The sequence below is a fragment of the Peromyscus californicus genome, unplaced genomic scaffold (genome assembly GCF_007827085.1).
Source record: "Peromyscus californicus insignis strain IS unplaced genomic scaffold, ASM782708v3 Scaffold_14__1_contigs__length_90479793_seg_2, whole genome shotgun sequence".
NCBI classification, from domain to species: domain Eukaryota; kingdom Metazoa; phylum Chordata; class Mammalia; order Rodentia; family Cricetidae; genus Peromyscus; species Peromyscus californicus.
This window is the reverse complement of record NW_026294436.1, coordinates 43960360-43988115: the sequence shown is the minus strand read 5'-3', so window position 1 is coordinate 43988115 and position 27756 is coordinate 43960360. Positions and strand designations below refer to the sequence as shown.

The following is a 27756-nucleotide window of genomic DNA, read 5'->3' as shown; positions in this document are numbered from 1 at the left end:
GATTCAAAAGGACATAATAAGCAAGAGGTAAGGTAAACCAAGACAGTTAAGAGCCAAAGCATAGACGGAGAGGTTTGTCTGAAGTGGGAGAACTTTCTATTTTCTGGGTTCAAGGGCAAAGGCTGATGAAAGGAGACCCAAGTATCTTCAGAGATTTATATACAGGAACAAAGGCTATTGGAAAATTCTATTTATAATTGTGTTCGTTTTTGTGAAAAAAGAAATGAAGAAGAAAGACAAAGAAAGTGATCGAGTCTAATTTTAGATATAAGAAGTGGAAGTATTTCCCCCCCACAGGTTTCCAAATGATTTGTGCAGAGATATTTATTCCAAAATGTTATCGTGCGAAGTAAAAACTAATGTATGGAGAGCTGCCCTCTAAAGATCTGGCCTAAAACATGCATCTCTAAGTTTTCATCATTCATATGGATCTAATGCTGCATGCCTACAATGATATCCACATAAAAGTCCATACCAGAAGGGCTTTTACACCAGTTACCTCCACCACCACCACCACTGGCAACAACTACAAGAAACAGGAGCAGTAACAGGAATGGCAACAAATGGTTGTGCTTTAGAGTAAAGGGAGATCAATGCCCAAATTTAAAATTAAGAACCCAGACTAACAACAAAACAGATAAATCCTGTAGGTTACACAGAAGTCTCAAGAATGGGGGTGGGAGGGTGCTTCAGGGTGAACATGGGCAGTGGTCACTCATAACTTCTTACAAGTCAGGCATAGCTGAAGTAAACTAAAATAATTGAATATTTTTCATGTAAACAGCAAGCAGGAAGTTGCATATATTATATTTCTGAGAACTCAGGTCAACAGTTGGATTGTGGCAAAGCTGGGTCCTGAGTGGCAAGAAAGGCTTTCCTATCAAGGGAAACAGGGTGCAATGCCAAAGCTTTGACCAATTTCCCTACGGGGCTCAGTGTTTCTCTTTGAGGACAGTACAGTGCCTGGAGAGAAGCATCATGTAGAGTCAGGAGCTTGGAGAAAGGTCAAATGTTCATCTCCCAGAAATCCCAGGCCTTGGCAATCACTGAGCCCCTGGCAAGCAGGAAGAGCAGAGGATTCAGCCTTGTGATTCAGTCCCTGGGCTCTGGAATAGAGACTTCAGGGAGCTTTGCCAGCTGGAACTGATCTTATCTACATTCACTTAGATTACACTGTTCTCTTGGCAAATTGGATTCAGAATATTGTTCAGATTCCAAAGTTTGAGAAGCCTGAGGTTCTCTATGACTTTGGAGAACTCTGGCTTACGGGAATATTCCTACAGCCACTGGGGCCCAGGGATTAATCTCTTGGTCCTGGAAGAAAGGAGCCAGCCAGAAGAGAAGCCATTCTACTTCTGCACCCTGTTAAATAAGGCAAATGTGGGTTTATATGGAGCTCACAGAAATAAGAACACTCAGGCCACAGACATAATTACCCCTTTGCTAATACTGTTGATAGAAGAGGGGCTCTAGTCTCAAAGGAAGTTTTGATTCATGTCTGGTAAGATGTCCCATTTCTTAAATTTCGTTGTGTCAATTCAAGACTTCCCGTTAGCAGCTCACACATCCACAACTAGCTCTCATTAGAATACCATGCAGATCAGCTCAGGAGGAAGTCCAAGATTAGCAATGCTAAATCAGGCTTGATATGATTATAAATACTCACGACTGTACCACTACTGTACAACAAAGTGACTTCAGAAGATTTTTAAAATTTTCAGGATATTGTACTTGGTCAGCCACTTTCTGTTCAGATAGTGGGGACAAGGACTTATTTTTAAGTTTGTCACTCAACACTTAAGATAGTTTTTCAAAACACAAATCAATATGGAAAATGGAAAATAAACCTAAATATAGTTAGTGCAAGATGGAATGAGAAGGGACTTAGTATGTTAACCCCTCATTCCTGTGAGGGGTTAAGAAGCAGTATGTTGGTGCTGCTGTGGGTAAATGGACTGGAACATTCTCCTTCCCTCCTATTTTATAGCAGCAGAATGGATGGCAGCTGTCAACCTTTAGTGGCCTCTCTATAGTAACTAATGAAGTGAACATATAGTTGTGATCCCATCCTGCATCGTCTAATACCCAGACTTGATTTTAGCAACCTGACCTTAGAAAATTTATATATAAGCACACAGAATTGGGGGAAATCTGAATTAATCCTTTTCCTATGGAGCCTTTATGTTTGGCCATAGAGATTGCTGGTGGGCAGATAGTACTTGCACAGGTGTAGAATTTGCCACGGAGCAAGCCACTCACCTTTACTGATGTCTTCATATTCCAGCCAGAGCCGCCGCTGGACTTGTTTGTTTGGGTACCATATAGAGCAGGATTCCTCAAAGCCATAGATAGCTTCCTGGATGTAATGGTTACCAAACTGATCCAACAAGGCCACAAAATCTGCCCGAGATGTAGCTCCGTCCAAGGAGTGGAGAGCATTGCTGAAGGCTATAGAAGAACGTCACCCAAGAGTAAGTAAGGATGGGCACTCACCAGTTAGGTACATGGATTCCTAGGCAACTTAGTCCCAAATACTGTGTGACCTGATGTGATGTTCGAGAGCCAGCTAGGAATATCGTGCATTTCTGTTTAACTGAAGTAAATGTTCCTGCTCCTAAATGGGTATCTTTTCAAGTATGTTGGTTGTGTTGTTAATTTTATGCAAGTTAAGCATATGAATGCAAATCCTGACTCCTGCAACTATTAGGTAAATGGTTTTGTGTCCCCTAAAACGGCAGTTCATGACATTGAATCCGTTTAGTCAGTTTAATTAATAGCATTTTAAAAATAGAAAGAGAATATCATAGTCTAAAATAGAAACATAAATACAAGCAAGGAACATTTCACATCATAAGATAAAGTATTGTTTTATAGTATATGTGTTGTGTGAATGTGGTTGTGTGTGAAGCACAAGGTCATAGAATAAAAATTATTCTGTGGGTAGAGACTGTGGTAGCTAATACTGATTGTCAACTTGATAGCATCTAGAGTTGTCTAGGTAATGAACTTCTGAGCATGTCTGTGAAGAAGTTTCTAGATTAGGTTAGTTGAGGTGTGTCCTGGTTGGTTTTTGTCAACTTGACACAAACCTAGATATACTGAAGAAGAAAGAATATTAATTGAGCAAATGTCTCCATAAGATTTGCCTATAGGCAAGTCTATTGGGCATTTTCTTGATTAATGATTGATTTGGTATTACCCAGCCCACTGTGGGTAAGTGTCAAGTCTAGGCAGGTGGGCTTGAGTTTTATAAGAAAACATTATGAGAAAGCCATCAAGGAGCAAGCTAGTAAGTAGCATTCCTCTATGGCTTCTGCTTCCATTCCTCCCTGGAGTTCCTGTTTCGACTTCCTTCAGTGATGAACTGTTAATGGGGAAGTGTAAGATAAACTAAAATAAACTCTTTCCTCCTGGAGTTGCTTTTGGTCATGGTGTTTTATCACAGCAATGGAAAAATAAACTGAAACAGGTGGGAAGACACGTCCTAACTCTGGGTGGTACCATTCCATGGGCTGGAGTGCTGGACAGAATACAAAAAGAAAGCAAGTTGAACACCAGCATTCATCTCTCTCTGCTTCCTAATCCTGCCACCATGCTTTCTCTAACATGGCAGTGAGCCAAAGTAAATGCTTCCTTCCTTAAGTTAAGTGTGTTAGATATTCTGTCCTAACTCTAAGGAAACTAAGGAATACAGGAACCAAAACTATTTATAGAAGATTTTAACTAAGAAATGGGTAATGAAAAAATAATGAAAGGAAAGGGGTAAGAAAGGTCATGGAAACAATGCTTGCAATTTTATTTTAGAAAAACCAAAGGTAAAGGAACAGGGAAGTGATGAGTGGAAGAAGGACCCTGTATGCCTCCTCACTCTTCATCTGAGCCAAATCTCTTCATGGTTTCTGTCGTTCTTTAAGACTCGTGGGAGAAAATCGTCTGTAGTAAACTTTCAGACTAATACTTCATCTGACCAGCTCTATTCAGCCCTCCTTTCTAAACATTTGTGTCCCCTTGGGGCAAGGTGGAGTCTAACCCAACCATGAGATGTTAAGTACCAAGGTCCACATCACTTGGGAAAACTTCATGTCACTTTGAGAGGCCTCTGGGAGCAGAAACACATGAGTGATTACCCATGTAATGCCCAACATCTGTGTTAGGTACAAACTGAGTATGTGGGCTGAGTAGTTTCTGTTGCTATGGTTTTTGAGAGTGAAGACTGACTTCGTTTTCTACATAATCCGCATTTGAGGTTTCCTTCAGTATAATCCTCATTCCAATCCCTTCTTCCCAAGAAATCCATCAAATAAAAAGTCAAAGTTTTGAGATCTGTTGTACCCTGTTAAAATGTTCTAACAGGTGTGTTCTAATGTTGTCTCCAATAAGAACGTTCTAGATTGCTAATCTTTTCCAATTCATGAAGCAGTATTTTTTTTTTTTTTGTTTTTAGTATAGCCTTCATTTTTTCATCACAATTCCTATGGCCAATTATTTTCCTTCTTTGACCCTGAGACTGCACTTCCTGTTTGCTGACTCTAAGACCCTAAATAAGCTTAGAAGTCACCACTCCTTAAATTATTAAAATATAAATGTATTTTCACATATCATTGCATTCCATATAACATACATTACTACATATAGTTAAAGACATATTTCCCTGTTGCTCTCTATTTCATTTGCTGTTTAGGAAATATGTTGTTTCTTTTTTTTTCTTCCTTTTTCTCTCCTTCTAGCTCCCTTTTCTTCAGGTCATCACACAAAATCTTTTAATCATGTTTTACTTCTTTCACATGTCTATTCCAACAATTTAGTAAAAGCCTACTTAAAAAAATACTCTGATCACACTGGATAACCCCAGGGGAAAAATGATATTTTCACTGATCTCCTCCTTGCCTCTTCTAGAGTATAAGATACCCCTTACAATTCATTCTGTGCTTAGAAAAGAATCTCATCCTATCCGTTTGCCCTGAAGAGTGAATCTGAGTGCCTGGGCTGTGTCTCTCATGCAGTGGCTGTGTGCTAGGCTGCTTCTGCAATACTGAGCTGAATGATCCCTTTGGAAAAGAATTCCCAGGCCTAGGGAGAGACAGAGGTGGGGGCTTGCTGTAGTGGATGCTCACCCTGAGAGACAGCTGCTTGGTTGAGTTTGATGTGGAACATCACAGACCGAACCTTCCAGTGCTGCAGCACGGGGTATCCAGACACTTCACTGAAGTTCACCATCCCTGGGGACAGAGGAGACAAAGGTCAGCTTGTGAGGCTGACTCACAAGTCCCAAGTTGAAAAGCATGACCCAGTTCAATTAAGCTAAGGATGTATTGGTGAGGAAATTAGGAAGTGCTCTTTGATGAAGAGACTCTGTAGAAGGATAGTCTTAACAACCATATCTATTGAACTCTTGCTCTCTGCCTGGCATTTTGCTAAGCACTTTGCATATGTTAAGCCATTTGATCCTTGTGCTATAGGTGTTATCATCTGCACCTGCCAAATGAAGACCCGGAGACCCTGAGTGTTTCTACAAAGTCCCCAAGAGACTAGGTAAGATAGGGTGGGGTTCCAGATGTGCCTGAACCCAGAACCAGGCTCCTTACTCATTTTATTGTAATATCTAGACAATAAATCTATATTCAACTCTAGACTTACTGTAATGCCTGGCTTTTAGTCTCTTTAATATTTGCAGTAATTGACTCAGCTCACGTATCTGTAACATTGATTTTTCTGTCTCATTTAACTGATTTATATTTGGTATTTACACTTTAATTATTCTGAGGCTGATAATGCTTATTTCTCCTTTACCAGAAGGGACACTGTCAGGGTAACTAAGTTATTAAAAGGTAGTGACAGCCAAATATCGAGTGCCACCTATGTGCCAGGTAATAGGATATCCATTTAAGGTGCACCTTTACCTATGAGAAAATCCAGGTTGTGAGAAGCTAAGTCTGTTGCCCAAGGTTCTCTCAACTATGCCTCCTTAGGGCCTTTACACAGTATCAATGGCCTGCTCTTCCTTAAGAGCTGAAAGAGCTCCCCTATTTGAATTCCAGCCAATTCTATAAATATATCATGCTTTTCTAAGCACAGAATGAATTGTAAGGGCTATCTTATACTATAGAAGAGGCAAGGCTGAGATCAATGAACATATCATTTTCCCCCCTGGGGTTATCCAGTGCGATCAGAGTATTTTTTAAAGTAGGCTTTTTAATAAATTGTCATTTATTAAATATATAAATAATTATGTCATAGGAAATAAAATAAAGACTTCCCAAGTTTGTAAAAACACAACTTTAGCTTTATTTCTGTGCCTAACTATATGTGTGTGTGTGTATATGTGTGTGTGTGTGTGTATGCCACAGAAATGTATATGTGCACTTATTCATGTACATATATGTACACATACACAAGTACACACAGGAAGTGTATATACATTGTACAGGATGTACACAATGTGTTCACAAATATGGCAATGAAACAGACATACATGTCAAATCTTCAGCCCTTTTGGCTCTTGCCTCTTCCATCTAAATCAACTAACTTAATAACTAAACTGAGTGATGAGTGGGCAGGATTAATTAGCTACTTGTCAACTCTGATCAAATTAGGTGAGTAATTACCAAATTTCCATTTCTGCGTGAATCATATGGGAATAATTATTGGTAAGGTAAAAATAAGAAAGGTCAAGAAAGGTGGCTTAAGTGAAGTGATTGCTTAAATTTTATCTCAGGTAATCAAAGAGAAGTTTCATGAAATGAAGGAAAGGTTTTTGGTGTTTTCATTCAAATGTTCATCTTTCAAGGTATGAAGCTTTGTGATGACAGTCATATGACTGCATACTTTGGCTTTCCACCTTCATGTTGACTTCAGAGACACACAAATGAAATTCAGACTTTACAAATGTAAGACTTAATTATCTTAAAGGAACTATTCATTAGCACAGAAAACCTGTGTGCAGTGCAGAGCCATGCCAATACAGTGTCCACAGCAGCGCATCCACTCTGTCGCTATCTGAAAATGTCTATTTATAAAACACACCAAGTCTAATATAAAGATCTTCAACACATGGGGTGGATCCCTTTAATTGGATGGTGTCCTAGTTGGACAAAAAGTAGACAAGAAACCAGGAGACCTGGGCTCCAGGGCTAGTGTTGCTACAGCTGAAAGTTTCAGAAGAAGAGTAAGTACTTTAACATCTGTCGCTTTTCCTTCTCACAACCCAAGTAAGCTCTCTCTGGCTACCTAGCTATGGGACATTGTGTTTCCTGGATGTTTAATCTGCAAAACCGTGGGCCTGGCTGAAATATCTTTTGGTTTCCTTTTCACTTCTGCGATTTCAAATAACTATATATATGACTTCAGGCAAGCAATGCAGGGTTTCTGTTTTCATACCTGAAAAGTGGGGCTGAGGGCATTTATCCCAGTTACTACACAGGCAGGGGTGAGAGCAGAAGAAAATTAGGAGTATAAAACCCTTTGGGGGGAAACAAAGCAGCATGTGCATGCATCTCCCTGTGACATTATCATCTTTCCTCTTTCTGTCTGTCTCTGTCTCTGTCTCTGTCTCTGTCTCTGTCTGTCTGTCTCTCTCTCTCTCTCTCTCTCTCTCTCTCTCTCTCTCTTTCTCTCTCTCTCTCTCATCACCCATACATGTGCAAACTTGACATTTATTAACTGACACATTGCTGTAACTTTGTAGACTTTATTCCAGAACAACATGAAGAACGTAAGAATAAGTAGTAGGTATGGGTGTTTGGAGATAGGCATGATTCTATCTCACCTCTACCCAGGATGAGTTACCTAGACTTGGGTATTGAACAGCCAAACACACTTCCAGCGGCTATGCTTGGGCTCCATGGCAGTCTGAAAAGTGGTTATGTAACGGTTAAGGCTTGGAAAGTGTCTGCCTATACCTACTTACAGATAATTCTTCCCTTACTTACAAAGGAAGGATAAAGTACATAATTTCTAGCTGAGTCATGTTTCTTTCTCAGTGTGTCCTTGACAGGCAGTCAGGTTTATTTTATTATCATTTTGGAACACATTTACACCAAATGGATTTTTTCCCCCAAACAAAATGTCTCTGGCTATGTTTTTTTGAGAATAGATATTGTTTTTTTATTTTATATTTTTAACCTATGCTTCAGGACATAGTTAATGAACATACCTGTGTATAATCTGTAAAGAGAAGGGGAGGAGAGAGAAGGGACTAGAAGAAAAAGACAGAAGAAGGGAGGGGAGGGAAAATGAAAGAGTATATACAAATGGACAGAAGACAGAACAATCCAGAAGCAGAATTCTACCCCAAATCTATAGCAACTGCTTGGAAAACTATCCCATCCCATTGTCTCTACTAACCCATCCAAGAAGTCAACCTAAAACCCACAAGTCAGTGTGTGGAAAGTCAGACCCTCCCTAGCACACTGCCCAAGAAGCCTAACAACTGTTCCCATAGCAACTTCATCCAAACACCTGGGATCTTATTAATGACTGAGTATCTAATACATCCCCCTAGCCAATGGTAGAGGTTCCAGTTAGCTTACCTACAGTATCCCCATGTCAACAGCTGGCAATCATACCTGTAACCTTCTCCTTTCTCATGAAGATTTTCCACTTTTCTCTCTATCTTTGAGACTGTGCCAAAACGCAAATGATAGCTGTTATGTTCCTTGCTATCGCAAGCCCAGAATAAATAGCTGTTACCTGTTTTCATTTGGCTGGCCTTCCTTTATTTCCATGCAGCCTGTAACAATGGAATGACCTGAGAAGCTTGGAGTTTAACTGTTATTCTGAAGAAGCCAATGAAGATTTATAAATCAGTATTTCCAGAGTGTTATTTAATAATTCTGCCAGATGGTCTGTGTGCAAAGGATTCTCTAGTTAAATAGGATTGGGAATTGCTGGGTTAAATAAAGTAAAAGGGATTTCTTGCCTGCAGGCTTTCTAATACTAAGGTGACGTGAGTTACTGCGAGGAGCGTGCTACATGCAGTTTTCCTGAACATATTTGAGGTCAGAACCGGTTTAGGAATAGAACTTGGATTTTCCATGAAAAAACAAAGCACAAAACATGCTTAGAAATGCTGAGACAGAAGATTCTGAAGATCACTTTAGCTCTAAAACCCTCCAAGCTTATAGGTTTGTGAGGATTATGGCCCATAACAACACAGTGTGACAGTAGGCAAGAGTCACTGTGTCACTGCATGGGAAGTTATCACGAAAGTGTTGCCAGAACTGGCCGGAGAATATGGAAGGCATTTGGTCAGTCATGTCTTTTTTCAATCCTTCTAGTTATTTTGTGTTAAAAACATGAGAGTTTACTCTTTGCTTATATCACAGAGAGACATGCCCTTGGACTAACTAGCTCTGCTTAACCAAAATAGGTTAAAAGCAGATAGAAAAGCCACCAGGTCAGGAAGCATTCACTTTGCCTGGGAGCCATGAAGATCAGAAGGACCTCAGCTTGTCATTTTTAACATTAAGTCCCATGAAGAGAGGTCCAGGAACACAAGGGTAAATATAATTCTGTTGTGACTAAGAATGTAATTTGAAGCATTTCCTTATTTCAAAGATGTGAATTCAAGTACAGGTGCTTCTGACATCTCAGTTCTATCCCACTCACTGTTTCTGAAAAGCTGCTGGCATCATCCTAGGCTGAGCTAGGCATCCTCTTAGCCTGGTAATTGCAGGACAATATTCCCTTCCAAAATGAACCATAAATGCATTGTGTGTGTGGGGGGGAACTAGTGGGTCTTTAAACAAGCAGCTCATTAGAAGCATGGAACTTGCCTTGTTTGTAGGCGCCAGCCCCCAAGCCTCCTTTATAAGTACACCACACACACACATACACAGAGAGAAAGAGACAGAGACAGAGACAGAGAGACAGAGAAAGAGAGCGGAGTGTTTCTCAGTAAACAAAATGGAAGTGATGCTAGAGACCTATGTTTTTTAGGAAGCACTTCAGAGTCTACATGTTAATACTGTGTGTATGTGTGTGTGTGGAGTCAGTTTTCCACAGACAACTGATTTTTGATTTTGAAGAGATTCCTGGAAGGCCTGGAATGTATCTATTTTTTATTATTACTTTATGCTGCTTCCTTCCCTACTATAGAGAAGACACAAAGGAGGCATAGGCACCTTTTTTGATACTGAGATATGACACTGTTGAGAAACAATGTAATCATCCACAAAACTCAAGCTCAAGAAATGGAGTACCGAAAAGAAAGAAAGTAAGCAAAAAAATCAACAAAATATTTCATTGGGTTATAAGTAAGCTTACCATTTTGTGCTAGGCTACACTTCCCACCACATGCAGCCACAGGCTGTACATGCTGAACAGTACTTCTCATTGGTCTATTTATTTAGTTAACAACCACACATGCCACGGTGTGTTAAGAATCACTTTCGTTAGTGTTAGTCTCTCATATCAATTCTATGGGGAAGATGGTGTTATAATACACATTTTTAAAGGTGAAAGACACAGTGGCACAGAGGACTTAAATAACTTGTCCTGAACTTAGACGAGTAAGGAGCAGATCCCAGCTGCCAGGCTCTGGAGCCCACGCTAATAATTACTATGCTTCATTGCCTCGGGAAGAACCACTTCTAATCCCTGGTATCTCCTGAAGGCTTATGCTCAGCCATTCATTAAAAAATGGAGGAAAGGAGGCAGAAAGGATAGAATAAGGAAGACAGAATGAATAAGGTGGAGGGATAATGAAGAAACAAGCATAACCAATGAAATTGAGCTCAAGCATATTGTTCTAGCAAATGATGCCAAATCCCAAGTTACTGATTTCTACAGTTCATGGAGCACCTCAAGCCCCTTCTTAGCTCAAAGAGGATCTACCCAGAAGCCAAGGCCCAGAAAGAAACAGCCCACCCTATGGGCCCTGCCTCCGCTAATGAAGTTACATCTCTGTATCATATAGACCAAGAGAAGGAACTGTGGGATTGAAGAATAGAGGGGCAGGATTTATTTTCCCCTTCACATGATGAGGGATCAAGAGGCCTTCACACAACAGAGCTGGATTCAAACACAGGGTCACTGGATAACAAAACTCTGTCAGTCTCTGTCTTATCTCACTGCTCCAGAACTTCTACGCAGGGACCACACTATTAATGCATGTTCAGGGGATAGATATACTCCATCTTCTCTCTGCCTCTATGACCTACATACCAAAGCCTCTGAATGTATATACATCCACTGTGGCATTTTCCCCCACCCCTTGAAGAATTTCTATAAAATTTAGCAAGAAAAATATATTATCACAGCCATTTTGTAATAATTATATGAGAATATTGACAATTTTACTGATAATTAATCCTAATAATGTTTGATTTTTATAACAGATCATTTATCATGTTTGAATGAAATGACTGACTTTGGGAACAAAAATGACCATGGTCAAGTGAGTGCCATGATTTTAAGAAATTCTGGATATCTACCTGGGTTTGGCTGTATAAATGAAGGCACACTTACCAGTCAGGAAGTCAGGGTCAGGGGTGGGCTCTGAGATTTCCTCTAGACACTGATTCTCCAGTGGGACAGTGGCAACCACAAGACCATCTGGCAGTTGCTGGTCTAAACCACGAGCAAAGTTGTTTTGTCTAGAAACAGAGCAAATGTTCATTTTCTGCCTGTCCACAGTACTCTTCAGCATGCAGTCCATATTTCAACATACAGTGTAAAACATCTTTCTGGTCCAAAAGTCATGCCTCACCTTGAGAAACATTTGGTACACATGACATGAGTTAGTCACGTGAATAAGGGAGGTAAAGGGGGCATAGAAATGAGAGGTGAATCAGCTGAAGAAGTCTATGGGCAGGGTAGAGAATGTTTCCCTCCACCCCAGGTGTCCCCTCTGACTCCATCTCTACAAGATGCCAATGCTCTCAGTTACATTTGTAGAATACAGAGAATACTCTGGCTATCACAAGACCAATTCTGATACCACACTTATTGCCCTGGAAAACCAATTCCATTGTTAAAAATATAAAATACTTGTAAAGTTTCTTGTCCATGACAGAAACGGGAGCTGAATACAAGAAGTACCTTGAAAATTTGCCTCCAATTTGTTTCTACGAGCATACATTAGATTGCTATCAAGTTGTGTTTTATGTTAGAAAACTGACATCACCACTGTCATAATCATCATCATCATCTCATGGAAAGCATATTCCCATGGCTTCTAAGTAAATTCAAATAGCCCAAGGAAGAACAAGTGTAAGGGTCAAATGGAGAATCTCTCATAGAGTTTCTAAACAAATGGTTCAAAATGTTTTGTCCACAGAGGTGCTTTTAATCTTCAAAATAATTAAATGTCACAAATATTTGGCCATGATCATAAATGTCAATATTTACCATGTTAGAAATTAAAAGAGAAAATTTTAAAAATTACTATTAGAGTACCAATAAACACATTCAATATCAACCTGTATTATGGGAAAAAGGGCAATGGCATTATTTTATATTTTTAAATGTCTGACTTAGTAGAAGACAACTGAATTCTCAGTTGAATCCAACTTATCTCAACATGTTATTTTACTTGAATTATATGAAAGAAATTTGGCTTTTGAATAGGTAGGACCTAAGTACTCCCTGAAGAGTTTTGGTGATGTCCAAGAATCCTTTGAACACACTCTGAGAGATGCTGTTCACAAGCCAGGTCTTAAGATTTGGAGGTAAAATAGAACTTGAACATTTTGGTGTGGCTTCAATGTGAAATCTTGAAGGTAAGATTTTGTTTAAGGTTTTACCATACACCCAGCATGCTTCTTGGATTCTTGAATGAAGAGTGTAGACTTGAACAGGATTATGGGCAAGAACACAATCTGTCCCTTTAGGTATCTCACAATCACTCTGATCTAAGATATACAACTTCATGTAACAATAAGTAAGGCTCTTCAGAGCAGAAGCTACACAACACCCCTGAAAAGTCAGCTCTGTGCATATGACGTTCACCTGAATGTTCCTTTTAGCACCTGCCCAGCAGCTACTTCTTTGGACTGGTTGTTGTAACCAAAGAACATTTCCCCAAAGAGAGTCTGGTTCATAGGGACCTCTCTGCTTTCTGCACAGTCACCTCCCTCTGGGCAGGTCTCTGTGACAAGTTGACAAGACCGTCCATCCACCCCAAGCTTGTAGTCTTCAATACACCTAACAGGATAGAGAACTCAAGATAAGAAGTTATTCGTCAATGAGTCATCAGGGCAAATCAACACAATAAATTGGGATCAATGCCTGTGGAGAAATGTTGGATGACCTCAAACTAGGAATAAACCTTTTGATTTAGGTCTCTTAAAACTCAGCTTCATACATCTATAAATTGAGGCACTTTTCATCATGACCACATCGAATGTTTATTTTTCCTTAAGCGGTAAGTCTTTTTGGACTCCACCTATCCTAGCCCTCTGATTTCTAAAGTTAAGGATTAGAGGAGATCAGCTTATAAGTGAGTTAACATACTTAAATATAAGATATGCCAGCATTTTTCTCACGAATATTCTGTGGAGCTTCCGCATTTGTTTGTAGGGTAATTAGGCAGCAAAAGAGTAATAGTGTGCTTAAGAAATTAATAACTCTCAAATCTGGTCTTGTGGTAAGTCAACTAAGAAATGAGGAAGATTTGTGATCTTCTAGCTGTGCTCTGTTTGAGTCCATACAAACAAACCACCAGCTCATACAAACTCCCCTCCACTCAGCGCTGACATCCTGAACTAAATAGATGCCAGGGCACAGTGTGAGTCCTGTGTGTTCCATAAACCAACAATCGCCTCCTCACTGCTTTCCGCATTGTGTTGCTCCAATGGGAAAGTAATACTAATTTGGTAACCATGGGTCAGTGACTCATAAGTCATTAATCGGACTTTATTTGTAGTTATTTTATGAGTAAGATACACTTATTAACTCAAGTAAGACTTAATTCTTTAATAAGGTTGCCATTGTTTTTTAAAAAATATTTCGTTCCTTCCTTAGAAATAGAACAAATTTAAAATTTTAAGATGATTATGATACTGAACACATCAATGATCATTATCTGTAGTAACTGTGATAGGTTAAAAGCTTCAGTCCTTTATAGAGGCCCAAAGGATCATAGTTTTTAAAAGTAGACATAATACTGTAACAACATTAATGCTGTCCTTAACTGTAACTCTGGGCCAGCTGCTTCAACCCTTGTGAGGTTTCATTTCCAAAACTGCAGGAAGGGTGGGAGTGGTAGCTGTTGCACTAGAGTGTTGAGGAAATTAATTTATATATTCAACATATAAAACTTACACCATCCTGAAAGTACAGCTAGTGCTGGCTAAATGGTGCTGTTATTATTAGCAGAGGTGCGAATGAGGACCATGGGCAAACAACCTGAACTGCTAATTCTCCCCATTTCCCATTTATACAGTTGTGTGAACAGGTGTGAATAGAGCATTTGAATTGTGCATGTGATTTGCTCCGTGTACAAAAACCTCAAATCAGGACATATCTGAAAGACTATATATAGTGCCTTGGGTAAGACTAATCAACATGTGCCTGTTTCCAACTGAAACCAGAAAGAAAGTCCAGTGAGAAATCATGGCTTTTTTTTTTTCAGGGAACCAGCATGATTCAAGGCCCACAAAGAACTGACTCCATGACTCAGAGGAGGTCTGGGACAAGACCTTGAAATGGCTCCTTCCTCTAGCCATATAAACTAGAGTTTGGGTGATGGGGGTTAAAGCTGACTGGTTTCATTTCAGTCTACTTTAAACATCTTGATACCTGCCTGTCTCTTCCATATGGCTCCATTTCTCATTCTTCTGTCCAAGTATTACACAGCACACTTTTTTGAGAGGGGAGATTAGGCTGGTCATCCTGCTGTTCCTGTTGTATCTAACACCTAACTAGGGTCTCTGCACAAGCGGGTGATGAAATGTACATACAGTAAATAAAAAGGATGTAACTCTGGCTGAGTCTGCTTCCATTAATTGAAGTGGGTCAACCTTAATGGTCACATTACAGAGAACATTAAAATTTAGAGCAAGCTTCTATTTATGGAATGGGATTTTATAAGAAACTAAATACGAAAATTGCTCAATTGCAAAGAAATGAGATAAAATACAATAAACTAACAGTACAAGTGCACTGGAAATCTTTTCATGGTTACTCAGCAGGCACCAGCTTTTAGCAAGCTCCTAACATAGTTTTATGACTTTAAACATTGATTTCCATTGCAAGATTATTAGATGGTGAGATTCTTGAAGACACGAACCTAAATGCTACTTTCTTCAGCAGCCTAGTGGTCAGTGTGGTGTGTGAGCACCCCAACTGACTTGCAGCAACAGGGTGGGGTGGGAGAGTGGGAGGCAGAAGCAGCGGGGGGTAGGAAGGGAGAAAAGGATAGATAAGCAATCTCTGGGCATAGCAGAATTGGCTAAATCTCTATTTACTTGATAAATATAGCATGAAAATGGCTTTAAATATAATTTCACTCAGTGATACAAATTTAAATTTTGAGAAAACTGCAGAGCTTTTAAAAAGTCAGAAGGGCCTGAATTCTGCTCCTAATTTTCTCATTTACTAACTTTCCAGTCTTGTGGGAGATCGTTCACCTCCCTGGACATTCCTTTTCTCACCTGTGAAATGGCGTGGCATTGCCCACCCTGTTCCCTCACATGGGTGGGGGAGAGAGCTGATCACAGGAAGAGCATAGACTGGGGGGAACTAATAACTTTGCAGAAGGAGGGAGGGCTGTGCAAACTGCAGGGACTCTGGGAGCAGAATTTGAAGTTTGCATTTCTTTCTCCTTCTCTTCTTTGATACTCTGGTAGTTTCACATAGTCTTTCTCAAGTTTTGGACCATGGGAATAGTGTCTGTCCCAAAATACATCATTAACATAGTTCCTCAAAGGCAACGCTTGGAACACCCTGGCTTAATTGGGCAATGATTTATGTAAACCATGCAGTTAATTTTTCCTTTCAGGTAAGCCAGAGGCTGCACTTCTGTAGCCTCTGGATTAGACTTGCCATAAGGTTCCTCTATGTTAGACTATCAAAGTGCTCATCCTGTTCTACCAGCTCTCTCCTTAGAGCCTAGGGAATGACCAGTCCATTAACAAGGACCTCCTAAGGTTTCAGCACTAAAAGTCCCTTGGCCCAGCAACCTCATGGTTGCTCACTCACCCGCAAAACATGAGGATGTTGTACAAGGTGGGGTCATCTGGAAAAGGCGCCATCTGCTGGAGACACAGCTGTTCGCAGCCGCCGTTGAAACCATCTGAACAGTCCACTCCAATGTGGCGGTCATAGCAGCCTGAGCTGTCCTTCATAGGGCTGAGTCCCGAAGGGCACTGGCACAACCAGAAAGCATCCACACCAGTGGGTAAAAAGAAGACCCAAGTGCAGCCACTGACACACTCCATGTGAAACTATTACCCCTGGCAAATAATCCATGGATTTCCTTTTGCCTTTTTGCATCCTTTTAAAAGCAAAGAACCTTTTTTTCTTTCTTTCTTTTTTAAACATCTTTCTGCTTCTCTCTGGGCACAACTCGCACACATTTGCATTAAGCCTCTGGCTCTGAGTAGCCTGGCATGGAGCTATGTGGGAAGACAGAGCAAGAGAAGAATGCTGCTTCCTAATTGGACCTCAGGCTGGCAGAAGAGGGGAAGTGATGGGCCAGAAATAAAATGTATTAAGCAGGGATTCCTGGGGACTAGGCAGAGCCATGATGCTGTTTGAACTCCACATTAAAAGGGCACTTTATCAAGGTTGGTACCTGTTGGCAACATTGGAGAAATGGAGTGAGCCAGGGATGCCAGTCTGAGGGTGGGAAGAGACTTCTCCTGTAGCCTTGGAGAGGAGTGTGATGCCCCTCACAGTGGAAAATCCTGGCCTGATCAACTTGCTGTCTCAAAGACACCCCTTGGAAGCTACACAGCCGACAGCACCTAGTACATGAGCACCCATGGGTGCTCTGCTTGGGTTTGGCCAGCTAGTTTAATGTGAAACATTCATTCTTCTGCCCCAGTTGTCCTCAGTCAACTTCCCAAGGGTAATGGCAAAGGAGGAAATCATAAAACTCTCAGATTCCGGGAAAGATCATGGAACAAGGTGAGCCCCAGCAACACTTTCACAGACCCCAGCAAGCGGCCTACCTCATTGTCTAATCCAACTGTGGTGGTTTGAAAGAAAATGGCCCCCAAAGGGAGTGGCACTATTAGGAGGTGTGGCCTTGTTGGAGGAAGTGTGTCACTGTGGGGACAGGCTTTAAGGTCTCTTTTCTCAAGCTTCAATGTGACAATCAGTCAACTTCCTGTTGCCTCTCAATCAAGATGTAGGGCTCTCAGCTCTAGCACTACATCTGCCTGCATGCTGCCATGTTCCTTGCCATGATGATAATAGACTGAACCTCTGAAACTGTAAGTGAGAAACCCCACCCCCCCACCCCGTAAATGTTTCTTTATAAGTGTTGCCCTGGTCATGGTGTCTCTTCACAGTAATAAAAATCCCTGACTAAGACACGGACCCTCAGAACAGCCCATGAGGTGAGAAGTGTGACCCATATGAGGAAACAAGGCACAGAGTGTTTAACTTCTAGAATCATAGCTGTTTCAAGCAGGTCCACATTTGAATCCCTGGCAGATTGTCTGTGGCATCCTAATTCAGTGGCTCCATCATCTCCTATGTCACACTCAGGCTCTTGAGTGACAGACCTATTTACTGAAAACTGAGCCTACACTATTTTCTCTCGTAATTTCCTGTGGTATCCTCATTCAAGGACAAAGGAACCCCTGATATTGCACTAGAATCTCTAAAATTCTATTTTTAATTTTTTTAGATTTTATTTTAATTTTTGCCACCTGGATCCTTGTGCCTGTGTGAAGATGTTATGCATTAATATTAAAACACTGATTATAACAGGCTGGGCAGAAGGCATACATGAAGGCCAGGCTCGAGCAGCTGGAGTGGGGCAGAGCTGAGAGCATGTCTAGATTTGATTCCAACACTCAGGATTTTAATAACTATATTTTGTTTTGTTTTATCTATCTATCGATCTATATATCTCTCTCTCTCTCTCTATCTATCTATCTATCTATCTCTCTCTCTCTCTCTCTATCTATCTATCTATCTATCTACCTACCTATCAATCAATCACCTATCAATCATATATCTATCATCTATCAATTTATCTATCATCTATCCTGTCTCCTTTCACTCTCCACTGTCTGGCTTGTCCTCTCGCTCTTCTGCCAGGCACCTTGGCTTAGTACAGAGCTTAGTGCTTGGCTGATGTGTCTCTGAAAAGCCACCTCTTCTCCCTCCTCTTTCCCCAGTCAACTATCACAGCAGGATATGCACTGTTTACTGACACCAAATCTGCAATTTCCTAAACGAATGGCCCCCCTAAGACCCGCCAGGCCCCCAGCTTGGTCCATCTCCTCTTCCCAAGAAGGCAGATGGAAAGCTGGAAGGTGGCAGTATTTAAAGCCAATTCCAAGGGCTGCCCCCTGCTGTGTACACCCAGATGTTCCCCATAACGGTTATGATGGCAAACAAGCAAATGAAGATGCTAAGGATTGCACCCCACGATTTGTTGCCCACCCCCATCAAGCTCCTCGGCCACCCAGCTGTTAGGCCAGATGTGTCACCAGAGGAGGCTGGCTTAGGCACCATGTGGCTGCCCAGGCATGATTTGGATATGGAAACACAAAGTGTTATTGGAATTAAATGTCTTGTATTGGTGGCCAGGAGTTGTCCCCCCTCCCCATCCCCCCTTTTATAAAGCTTGTTAGAATCCATCAAGCAGAGATAAAGCCAGTTGTCCTGCCAATACTGCTTAGCATAATTTCAACCCTCACACCAGATAGCTCTATCAGTCCCCAGCCAGGACTCCCTAGCTTCTCAGCCACCTGCTTTTTTTCAGAGCGCTCCATCATGCACAACTTTTGACAAAGACTTCGCTGAATGAAACAGGAGCAGGCTTTGTTCTGGAATTCCACGTCCTAGCATATTTCCATCTTGCCTGGCCCATCATGCCTAGATGACCATGGCTGCTCCTAAGTGGACCACCTGATGTTTAGATTCTCTTAAAAGATTTGGAGAGAAGACAACATTAGCTATTTTGTCCACATTAGATTTTTTTTCTTATAAGTAAAGCTAAATTAATAACCATAGCTATAATGAATTAGGCAATTCTTTTTGTAGTCCATTTTTATTTATGTGTATTTTCAGCAGTTCTAATAACCCAGGTACACTGTATCTTCTCCATTTTTAGGTAACTCAGAAAAACAAACTTGTTTAAGGCCACTATGGTAGGAAATGGCAGAAACAAACGTTGGGCCTGGATCTGTCTGACTCCAAAGCTTGTGTGTGTTTCTGACATGTCATTGTGCACCTGTGATCAAATCTGGATTCCTTGGAAGAAAGAAAAGCAATGCATCAACAGTGTAAGCCACCCTGTAGATTTGCTGTTTGACTATTTTGAGCCATTTCTGAAGCATATTCTTAGATCAATTATGGACTTATAGGTTTAGCCTAATGTTTTTTGTGTGTCCCTCTTTACACACACACACACACACACACACACACACACACACACACACACACACACACACACACACCATGTTATTAGTGGAACTATTTTAGAACAAAACACTGCAGGCTGTCTAGAGTGATGACCTTGAAGGCAAAACAAGATCCTCAGTCACTGAGAAAGATGCAATTATCTTTATTGTACTGTAACTAACTTGGGCAGCAGTTCAGAGCATTTTAGAAATATTTCCAGGAAAAAATGTTGAAATGAAAAACTGAGATTTCCTTATAGCTCTTGGTATCCAGAGCACCCATTCCCTAGGGAACTAATCATTCAATCATCCATGGAATAAATTTGGTTTTTCATGTGTCTTCCCTCTGTTAATACATTCAAATTTCAGTTTTCCTCACATTCTTGACCTGACTATAAAGAGAGGATACAATCAGCTGTGGTCCTGCTTCTGGAAGTAAGTGCAGCTCTAGCCATGGGGTCTGAGAAGCCCTTGTCTATAGAAATATTTTCTGCTGGCAAGACTTGGGTATTCTCTCCTTCTGGCTGTGGGTAATCTTTCCATTTGGTCATTGAATGAGAACCATTTGCCCAGGAGAGAGCCCCAAGGTCATATATTAACCCCACTTTGCATAGGTTATATTCAGCAATCCCAGGGACTTTATGAACTACAGACTTAAAAAGAAAACTCCATTTATTATAACCATAGCCCTCCCCCACCAGGAAGATCTAATAAATGAGCTCATATTTCAGTGACCCCTAAAATACACAAGGTTAATCATCTTTCATGAGATGTTCATGGCTTCTTGACTCATTACTAGTCTAAGGCATAATTTGCTAATGAGATTAAAGTGATTTTCCCATTCAAATCCCTTTCTTTTCCATCTTTCCCCCTCTTTTTCTACCAATGAGTTTTGGTTGATTAATTACTTAGGAGACTAAATTGGAGACCACATATCTCAGTTCCAGATTACAAAGTAGATACTCTGTTGGCAGATGGGTATGAGTGATGGACACATGAGCTTATTTGCGTCCCCGGGGAGAAGAGGGACAGATTTCAGCAGCTGAGCTTGCCTCACCTTACTTGGATGATTCATAAGGCATGTGACCACATTTTCTACTGGAAATAGGTTCTTTTTTACTACGTGGCAATCTCATTCATTTTGCAAGTGATGATTTCCACAATTTCTTGATGGGCTTTGACATACTGGTCCAAGATATGCAGGAATTCTCCCAAGGGGAAGAGTGTGATAGAGTTAAATTTATATTTCAGGCTGTTGTGGTTGCCTGCCCCAATTTCTCTGGAAATCTCTGAAGTGTGTTAATTTACTTATTGTCCTACAGATGGGAGAGATGCTCATCCCTAATGGTCCCTGCACATCTGTGCTCTAGCAAAGGTAAAAATGACACATGTTATGGGAAAACGTGGTGGACAGCAGGTGGAGGAAGGGAATCGGGGTCACTGAGCATAATGGCCAGGCAGGGAAGGTCATGTGTCTCACACACAGGATGCAGGGCTGTTAATCCTGCTCCTTTCATGTCCACCGTCTACTTCTCTAGTGTATTTCAATCTCTTACAAAGCAAAAGCATTTGTTGGCCATTTTCAGCATGAGTGTGAGCGTATAGCTGAGGAAGAAACGTGGGATTTCCTATTTTCTTTACTTTTGGTATAGCAGCGGCAGTAGTCTTCTAACTTTCAGGACACATTTTATGTTGAACCTTAGTAGGTGGGCTTGATAAGAGTGAGGGGGGTTGGCAAGATGGATCAGTCAGTGAAGTGATTGCTGCTCAAGCATGAGGATGTGAGTTCACATTCCCGACACCCATAGAAGTACAAGCCTGGTCTGTATGAATGCCTGTAATCTCAGCACCAGGGAGATATACACATAAGGATCTCTGGGGCTTTGTGGCTTTTAGCAAGGTTGTCTATGGTGATATTTTATTTGTATTAAAATGTTATTTGTATGTTAATAAATAAAGTTGCCCGGGGGTCAGAGCTATTAGCAAGCCATAGGAAAGCAGGGCAGTGGTAGCGTACGCTTGTAATTCCAGCACTTAGTAGGCAGAGCTGGGTAAGTCTCTGTGTGTTCAGGGATACAGCCATTATTGGATACACATGCCTTTAATATTAATACCAATCATGGAAAACCTGGAGGCCTATACAGACAGGCTGTGAGGAGGCGGTCATGTGGTTGGGTTTACAACCAATGAGAAGGCAGGACAGGAACTCTATATAAAGACTTTAACACAGGGGTAGCTCTGGTTCGGAGAGGTAGGACCACTGCAGGAGGAAGGGTAAGGTTTTGGCTCTTGGCTCTGACCTCTTGGCTTTCTTCTTTGCATTGGTTCTGTGTTTATTGTTTGATGGGAAGGTTGGATACATCTACAGTTGTCTCACTGAATTCTTCAGATCTAGGTTTAGTGAGAGATCTCATCTTAAAGAATAAGGTAGAAAGTGATGAAGAAAGGCAATTGATGTTTCCCTCTGGCCTCCACATGAGGGCACAAATGCATCCCCCCCCACACACACACAAGCACAATAATAGTTGATGAGGAAGCCTTCATGAAAACTGGGTTTGGGTGGGGGTGTGGTGTTCTATTTGCTAAGTCTATTCAATTCCCACTGCCATTACTCATGGATGGTTCATCCAAATTTGTCTGTAATACATTCATAGAAATGTAAGAGCATATCTAACCCTACATGGACAAAAAGACTTTACAGATAAGATTAAATCAAGGATCTTTAGATGAGAGGATTATCTGGAATTATTTAGATTGGCTTGATGTAAGCACAGGAGTGTTAAAAGTGGAGGAGGAACACAGAATGGAAAAGAAATAAGCTACAGAATAATGGTTAGAAAAATACAGTATCTCTGGTTTTAGTTAGTTCAGAGCCCTGAACTGAGAAAAGTGTATGGAATCCAGAAGCTGAAAAAGGTAAAGGAATTGGTTCTCTCCAGGACCTCCAGAAAGGAATATAGCCCTGACCATTCCTGAATTTCAGCCCAGTGAGAAGCCCATCCTGGATTTGCATGTAGAATTGCAATATAATACATGTGTATAGCTTTAAGCCACTAAAATCAGTGTGGTTTGTTCCAGCAACAATATGAAAATGTCTGATGGAGGAGACTTTAAGGACAGTGAGTGAGGTCTGGCCATTAGTAGTGGGTGGCAGCCTTATGCTCTGGGAATCCTCTGGAAGCTTTTCCCAGTCCCTGGTTGTTGGAGAGCAGTTGCAGTTTTGTAATGGTGTGTTGAGGTTTGCACAAGATTCTGGCTTTCACAGGTATTTGTTTCCTGTCCTTGGAGACTATATAAACAATGGGGTAATTAACTGGAGGCAATAACCCCCCCCCCCAGGAGTTGATGCATGATTGAAAGAGCCTTCCTAGAAAGAATTCATTCTAGAATTCTTTGAGCAGAGGGTATGGATGTAACATGAATCCTGCCTGTCTGGCTTGGGTTAAATTAGAAAACATGCAGTTGCAGCTTCTTCAAAGTCCCTATCTCTGACTCCTTCCCTGGTTCTTGAAGGTCCAGCATGCTCTCATTTCTCATGCTTTTCTCTTTTCATAAGCATATGTCTTTCTTGGGAAGTCTTTCCATTCAACACACAAAAGTCTGAAAATAAGGTCTATATGCAGAGGTGGGTCAATTCTCAAATTGTAGTGTGTATGGATTATCTTTGCCTCTGGCCCACCTCCAGATGAAGGACCACTCTGCTAACACATCAGGACAGTGAGATAATACAAATGCACAGTAGAGTCAGGTCAGGTTCAAAGTCAGATCGCTAGTCATCTTTTCAGTAGGATCACAAGGCTTGTAATGACATGTATGAGCTTTCACATACTCTACCCTTCTGCTTAGGGATTATTTGCTTCATAGCCAATGAGAAACAGTGAATGGGATGTGTCTGCCAATTGGCCTGGCCCCTTTCCCTCTAGGAGCCACGTGGAGTAGTGACTTCAAAGAATTATGCTAATACAGTGCTGGTATAACTGGGTGACTTTCTGCAGTGGATCCAATTCTGCAAATGCATATTCATCAGAGCTATTCCTGCTAGCTCCGTCTCACAGATTACAATGTGGAAACTGTAGGACTCCATCAGCACAGCTACATGCCAAGTTAAAGGCCAAGGATGGCCAAGAGAAGGCACCTGACAGGCAACTCCTACCCTGGAGGCAGGGTCCTCATAAGACGAAGTAGCAAGAATGAGGGAGTCAATTCTTGCGTATGAATATTCAAACCACGTTTAGGTGGCTAACAAGGGTGGGCAAGAGAGGATCACATAGGTGCACGCCCAGGTTTCAGTACTTAAAATGACCCCAGAAAATAATAAGGAATGAAAGGTTGAAATCAGGGTAAAGAGAAGCATGCTGGATAGTAAAAGAGAAAAACAAAGTACCTCATCTTGGAGCTCATTTGAACAGTGAAATTGTCTCCTGGGAAATTCAGGTGTGTGGAACTGGCCAAAGGAGGAGAGCATGGAAGGGCATCAGCTCACCTCCTGGCTGCCTGTGGAAGCCATGCACTAACAAGTGCTTTCCTTTGTATTTCCCCGAGATTCTCCCTGTTCTTCTTTGCCCTCTTTGGGTATCTGCCAGATCCTCCTATCTGCCATGCAGCTTTATCTTTCCTTTGCCTTTCTTCATGTCCACTTGTTTCTGATGTAAGCCAGACCCCTCCCAGCTGCAGCTTAGTTGGTACCAGCTTGGAGATGACACCCTGGACACCAGATAGACATTCATCATTGACACCTAACAGATCCCTGAATGGAACAGATGCTCAGAGCTGGGCAAGAAGGAGGGTGAAAGATGGGGTTGGCTCAGCATCCTCACAGCTTTCCCATGCTCAGGGTCCCCTCCTACATTACGGCTGTCAGAATGGGAAGTTAAATGGGGCACCATACTCCCCTCTAGGGCTGGAAGTTCCCAGTCCTTTCCCCCAAGCCAATAGTGCAGACTGTGTCTCAGTGAATGTTCCCTACCTCTTCTGTTCTCACTTTGAACATCTTCCCTGCCATCCTTCCCTGACCAAGCCCCTCTACCCCCTAAATATTTCATGATTCTTCCCTCTAAACTTCTAAAGAATGTAGGACTAAAAACAGATGATTGTGTTAGTGGGAACAGCAATGGCAAACATAAAGGAACCAGCCCTGGTGGCCCCATCAACTCCTGCCTCCATGTACCTTCCTGGTCCAGAACCATTTTCACTTCTCTAACCTGGGAGCTAGCATAGGACAGCCTAGCCCCCAAAGTCTTACTGGTTAACAAAATCACCTTTTTTAAAACCAGCTAAGTCTATAGATCTGAAAATAAAAAGCAAAACAAAGCAGAAACCCACTTCTTAGAGAAGCATGATTTCCTTGATCTAAGCGCCAACTGATCACAATATATAGGGTCTGTGTAGCCCTGGCTGGCCTAGAACTCATTATGTAGACAAGGTCTTCCTCCAACTCTCATAGATGCCTGCCTCTAGAGAGGAAGCTGGAGAGGTAAGCATGGGTGCTGAGAACCCCATGCTTTTCTGCTGTCAGCCTTAGTCTTTAACAACTGAGCCGTCTCTCTCATCCCCGATGCCATTTTTGTTCATGTTTTTCTCTACCATTTCGAGCATAACTTACTCTTTTCACTTTCCTAGCTGTGGGTGGGTTTCTCCTAAAATTTCCTATTAGGCTTGGAGCCAACGTCATTTGTTGGAGCAATTCATTAGCTTTCAAATAGCTCCTACCAGCTATCTTATAAGACTGGGAAGACTCCACTATTCAAATCTATGGAAGTTTCTCTGGGAAGGTCTAGAAAACCTGGTAGTGCTCTGTGGGTACTTCTTGATGGACTGATAAACTCCTCATTCCTATCAAGAGAAAAAGTCTTAATTTAGACTAGATGGTGGCCACAGCCAGCTACCACACATACCTTCTTCTGTATGATTACATCACATGTCACCCCCACCCCAGACAGTAACCTATAGGATAGAAGAACTGACATACCACGCAACCAGTAGAGTCCAACTTGCGGTCTGAAATGCAGCGGAAATTCTTACTGCAGCCTCCGTTATCTTTGCTGCAGTCACGCACTGGCCCAAAGGAGTCTAAGAGGACTTCCAGGCTGTCAAAGGATGATGATGTCATCAGCTCCTCTCTGTATGAAGAAGCAATGGAGGAATCAAGGGATTCCAAAAGCAACAAGTGTTCTTACATTCCATGTTCCAACCTGGTCTGCTTTTTCTGGTCTCCCTCTTCCATGAAAAATTGAAGATTAGCCACATTTAAAGCCCTGAGCTAACAAATCATGGGCATTCACCATATCTGGGAAATGAGCCAATGTTATAATGCCTGGTCAAAGAAGGAGATATGAATGTAGGCAAGGATATTAACATTTTATTGCCTGTCAGTCCTTGAGGTTTGTGGGAAGTGCTTACAAACTCTAATTTTATGTCCTCTTCCAGTGAAGGAGCCCAGGGTTATGCAATATTGACCCAAATAAATATCAGATCCTCACTGTGTATATGGGGAATTTGAAGGCAGTTTGCCAACTTGAACTTGCTGTATGCCCCCTCCCCCGGGCCTCACCTGACCTCCACAGCATCTTCCATCACAGTCATGTCGGTCTTACACTTTGCGGACGGATTGATTGCCAGTTCAGCTGGTGGAATCACAAAGCTCTTGCTGAGGGGCAACCACATGCCTTCTCCGAGAGTGTAGGTAAATCTGCGTGGACACACACACCGGGTGGTTACAGCTGAGCATACCTGCCCACTAGCATTCTGTCGCTAGCTGCCTCCTCTTCAGCCTTCCTGAAGACTCTGCAGGTACCCACACACCAGGTGACTACAGGGACCCCCACACAAAGGAGTTATGATGTAACATAGGAATTATACCAGAGCATCTGGAATGTGGTCATTACTCGCTCCTGTCCCATCCTCCCCATCCCTTGCAATTCTCTTCAGACAGGTGAAACGGTTGAAATAGTCTAGCATGGGCAGCAGGACCGAGTCAGAGGAAGACAGAGAGGCCTCAGCCCAGTCATGGGGCCAAAGAGCAGAAGATCTGATTATGGTGCCCATTCACTAGATATCAGAAGTGGCTTTTATCAAGTCATAAAAAGTGAGCTTCAGATTTTCCAGGTTTGAAGCTGGGCCTCCTTTGTGTTAAGTCATATGAAAATTGGAAGCAGTTTAGTTGAGAAGGGATACTGGCCACCCCCATCCTCATCCTGTGGCTGTATGCTGCAGTGGAAGCCAGGGTTTCTCCCTGCCTGGGGGAGCCCAGAAGTGGAAAAGACAGGAAGCTTTCGTTTTCTCCTTTCTGTATAACAGGAATAGAAGTGACTGAAGTCAGGGGCCTCCAGGGGTGAGAAGAGAGAGACAGATAAATGAGAACAAATGAACAAAACAGGCCCAGATTTATTTTCTGAACTCATGCCCACACCCTGAACTGACAACGATAACCCATGGGATGCAGGGAAGACTTTTTTTTTTATTTATTCTTATAACAAGAGCTAAAAGGAATAAAAGAATCAATCAGCATTTCAAGGGAGAGCTTAAGGAAACCAGGAGAGATTATTTGTTTATTTATTCATTCATTTCATCTCAAAGACATTAAAATGCTCTGTATTCACAGTAAAAAAAAAATAGTGTAAGGGATAAAAGCCAATGTGGGTGGAATAGCACAAGGCGGTGGCAGCCTAGTGTCTCCTCCCAACCTGCTGTGGAGGGAGGAACAATGGAAGGATATGTGCAATTAAGTAGAACGCTGTGCCGGTGCCATCAGCACGCTGGTCACAGCCGCATTTCAAGTCTTGTTCCTCTCTCCTCTAGCCCACACAGTCTTCTCTTCTCTCTCTGGGTTGCCCGAGATGTTAGGAAAGCAGACTGGTGCCTTATAATTTGTTTATGAAGTGTGTAGCCAGCCCCAGAATGCTGGCCACAGAGCAGATCTACAGATTGGGGATGCCCAACTATGTGGTTTCTTCCCATGACCTACATGACAGTCCTTGCCATTAGAGTTGCTGAAAGAGAAGGCAGGTTCCAGCATCACCACAAGGGATTCTAGGAGAGTGGTACATCTCTGTAGAAGTGGGATATGGCCTGATTTGGTAGATATTTCTCCCATCTCTTCTCTGTTTCTTAGTCCTCTACTGTTCTGAATCATCTGAATTTCTGGAGATGCTCTAAGGTATTTCTCATTCTGCAAAAGACTTTCAGATCTTCCTGCATCTAGGAATGTGAGGTAGTAGGCAAGCTATGACTTGGT

At 41.7% G+C, this 27756-nt stretch overlaps 1 protein-coding gene across 2 annotated transcripts in view; it reads right to left on the bottom strand.

Moving 5' to 3' along the window:
• Astn1 (astrotactin 1) overlaps positions 1–27756 on the bottom strand; it is a 327875-nt gene that overhangs the window by 71640 nt on the left and 228479 nt on the right. For both annotated transcript variants that reach the window (XM_052737326.1, XM_052737327.1), the window contains exons 10-16: positions 26074–26211; positions 25492–25642; positions 16141–16307; positions 12949–13143; positions 11467–11594; positions 5115–5219; positions 2260–2448 (exon numbers count right to left, since the gene is read on the bottom strand). In XM_052737326.1, coding sequence (XP_052593286.1) covers positions 2260–2448; positions 5115–5219; positions 11467–11594; positions 12949–13143; positions 16141–16307; positions 25492–25642; positions 26074–26211 — 1073 coding nt within the window. The remainder of the gene's footprint in view (positions 1–2259; positions 2449–5114; positions 5220–11466; positions 11595–12948; positions 13144–16140; positions 16308–25491; positions 25643–26073; positions 26212–27756) is intronic.